General features: G+C 32.4%; 1 protein-coding gene across 6 annotated transcripts in view; it reads left to right on the forward strand.

The window, feature by feature from the left end:
• The window catches only part of LOC106877864 (COP9 signalosome complex subunit 1), a 128,887-nt gene extending 127,773 nt beyond the window's left edge, over nucleotides 1–1,114 (forward strand). For 5 of the 6 annotated variants that reach the window (XM_014926899.2, XM_014926900.2, XM_014926901.2 and 2 more), the window contains one exon: nucleotides 594–1,114. In XM_014926899.2, the coding sequence (XP_014782385.1) occupies nucleotides 594–809 (216 nt within the window). In that variant the 3' untranslated portion in view covers nucleotides 810–1,114. The remainder of the gene's footprint in view (nucleotides 1–593) is intronic. The other variant, XM_014926904.2, reaches the window with a different exon arrangement.
• Nucleotides 1,115–2,874: the final 1,760 nt, after the last annotated feature.

Below are 2,874 nucleotides of genomic sequence, written 5' to 3' on the forward strand. Positions count from 1 at the left end.
TATATATATATAATGTACATTATATAGATATATATGTATCTATATTTGTGTTTGTGTATATCAGAGGCAACTCCAAGTCATCAGCATCACTTGGGCTCATCACAGATCAGATTTTGCATAAGGCACATACCTGTGCGAAAAATTTCACGTTTTGTGCTTTATTTCTCTCCTCAAATGGCTCATTTTTTTTAATAAAGATCAACTAAAAACAGAACTCAAGTTTTCAGGAAATCATTAAAAAAATTTTTTTTTTTTATGACAGTCACTATTTAATATTGTTAATTGTTACTTCAAACTCTAGATCTGATCTCTCACACCTCACTTTCAGTGTCATTGTTGTATTAAGCACTCACATCATTGAAATTTTAAAAGCTTTGCGGTAATGAATGATTAATTCAAAATGATGTAAATAAATAAGCATTACATTGACAGAGTAATCTGAATGCTGAAGGTTTAAGCAATTTTCATTTCGGATCTCTTGAGGTTTTTTTTTGTTTTTGTTTTTTTTTACACTTGTTTCTTCTTTCTTGTTTTTTTCTTTCGTATATTTTTTGTACTCTCCAATTGTATTTTTCTTTTTCCTCTTTTTAAAGAGTGATGCAGAAGACAGAAGGAAAGAAGAAAAACCAAATTTTGCCCGTTTGGGTGAAGCACTTGTATTATCTTCTACCAGTCCAAGTAGTATCGGGGCCAGCACTAGTAGTGCTGGTGCTGCTAGTGGTAGAGGTGAGTGTCCCAGATATGAAATTGATAGCTTGGTAGGTTTCTATTGCAATCAAGACAATTCTGAAGATGGTGTGTCAGCATAGTTTGAGATAATTAAAACATTTTGAAGGTGTAATTTTCAAAAATTTTTGGAAGATCATCTTAAATAATCATTTAAATTATTATTATTATTATTATTATTATTATTATTATTATTATTATTATTATTATTATTGTTTCCATATTTTTATCTAATTTAATATATAATTTTCCTGAATACTTTCTATTTTAAAATTCTTTTTGCAACTCTTATATTGATTGCTTCAATGTACAAATGTATGGATTATAAATAAATGATATTCAAAAATAAATTTAAAGCTTATATTTAAAAATAAAAGTTTTAATGATTTTTAAGTGTTAATTGTTTAAATATCTGAGGCAATTTGTGTAAATAAAATGGTAATATTTTGGACTGTTATAATTTTATGTTTCGAATTGAAAAAATTTTCAGTTTGCATTTACGGTACTTTTCTATTGCTCTTGACTTCTAATCATTGTCAGGTTATTTATTTCTAGATGTGTACATTCTTGAAAACTGGATTAGAACTAAGAATCTATATTTCTAAACTGAAAGCAACGATTTTTTTTATCCAGTAGGGTACTGATGTATGCACATATTTATTTTAGAAATAAATGTAGTGAGTTCAAAACCAATCTGGTTACTATCTTTTATCTTTTGCTTGTTTTAGTCATTAGGCTGTGGCCATGCTGGGGCACCGCCTTGAAGAATTTTTAGTCAAATGAATTGACCCCAGTACTTTCTTTTTCTTAAGCCTGGTACTTATTCTATTGGTCTCTTTTGCTGAACCACTAGATTATGGAAACATAAACACATCAACACCAGTTGTCAAATGGTTGTTGGGGACCAACTAACATGCGCACGCACACATACACACACACACACACACGTATTCACACACATAAGACAAGTTTCTTTCAGTTTCCATCAACCAAATCCACTCAAGGTTTAAGCTGGCCTGAGGCTATAGTAGAATACACTTGCCCAAGATGCCATACAGTGGGACTGGGCTTGAAACCATGTAATTGAAACCAGTCTGGCAAGTTTCTTGCCAGACTGCCACACCTGCACTTATGTACGCATACTGGAGAAGATCACTTGGTGAAAATCAGAACCAAACCAGTTTAAACATAGTGTGGATATAACTTGGAAATTTTGAAAAATTCTTTGGAACAATACCCTTATTTAATGCCCCCTTTTTTGAGAATGTACTAGTTCAGTATTGTTGAGTCAGGAAGATTTATCTTCCCAGACCTACAAGATTTAGTGTTATGAAAATTGAAACTAGATTTAGTTTGAAAATTGAAACTGAATTTAGTTTGAAAAGAAGCTTGACATGTGTGTAATAAGAAGCTTGCTTCCCAACCATACAGTTCTGGATTCAGTCCCACTGTGTGGCAGCTTGGACAAGTGTCTTCTCTTACAGCTTCAGGTAGATGGAAATTGAAAGAAGCCCATCCTATTTATATGTACATATCTATGTATCTGTGTCTGTGCTTGCTCCCCCCCCCCCACCACTGCTTGACAACTGGTATTGGTGTATTTACGTCCTTGTAACTTAGCAGTTCAGCAAAAGCAAAAGAGTCCGATAGAAAAAGTACTAGGCTTAAAAAAATAAGTCCTGGAGTCAGTTCATTTGGCTAAAACCATTCAAGGTGGTGCTCCAGCATGGCCGCAGTCAAATGACTGAAGCAAAAGTATATATATATATATATATATATATATATATATTCTGAAGCAAGTAAAAGAATATATATATACATACATAGAAGATTGGAAAGAGAACACACTGCTTGCATAATGTTGATATTTGTTTTACAATTATCACACAATGTCAAGGCAAGGAGGCAGTAACATGCACGCACATATAAATATATATTTATATTTCGCCATGATAGATCGCTGACCACTACATTTATATTTTTTTTCTCCTTGTTTTTCTCCTTATTTCTTTTTGTGTTCCTTTCAGTTGAAGAGCGTAGCTCGAAACGTTAAAGACTTTCTCTATTCCCGAGCATTAAACTAATACATCTATTCGTTGTTTACACCACCTGTCTTCGTCTGTTGTTTTTTTCGTAAATTCTCCCATA

Source organism: Octopus bimaculoides, chromosome 1 (assembly GCF_001194135.2).
Source record: "Octopus bimaculoides isolate UCB-OBI-ISO-001 chromosome 1, ASM119413v2, whole genome shotgun sequence".
Taxonomy (NCBI): Eukaryota; Metazoa; Mollusca; class Cephalopoda; order Octopoda; family Octopodidae; genus Octopus; species Octopus bimaculoides.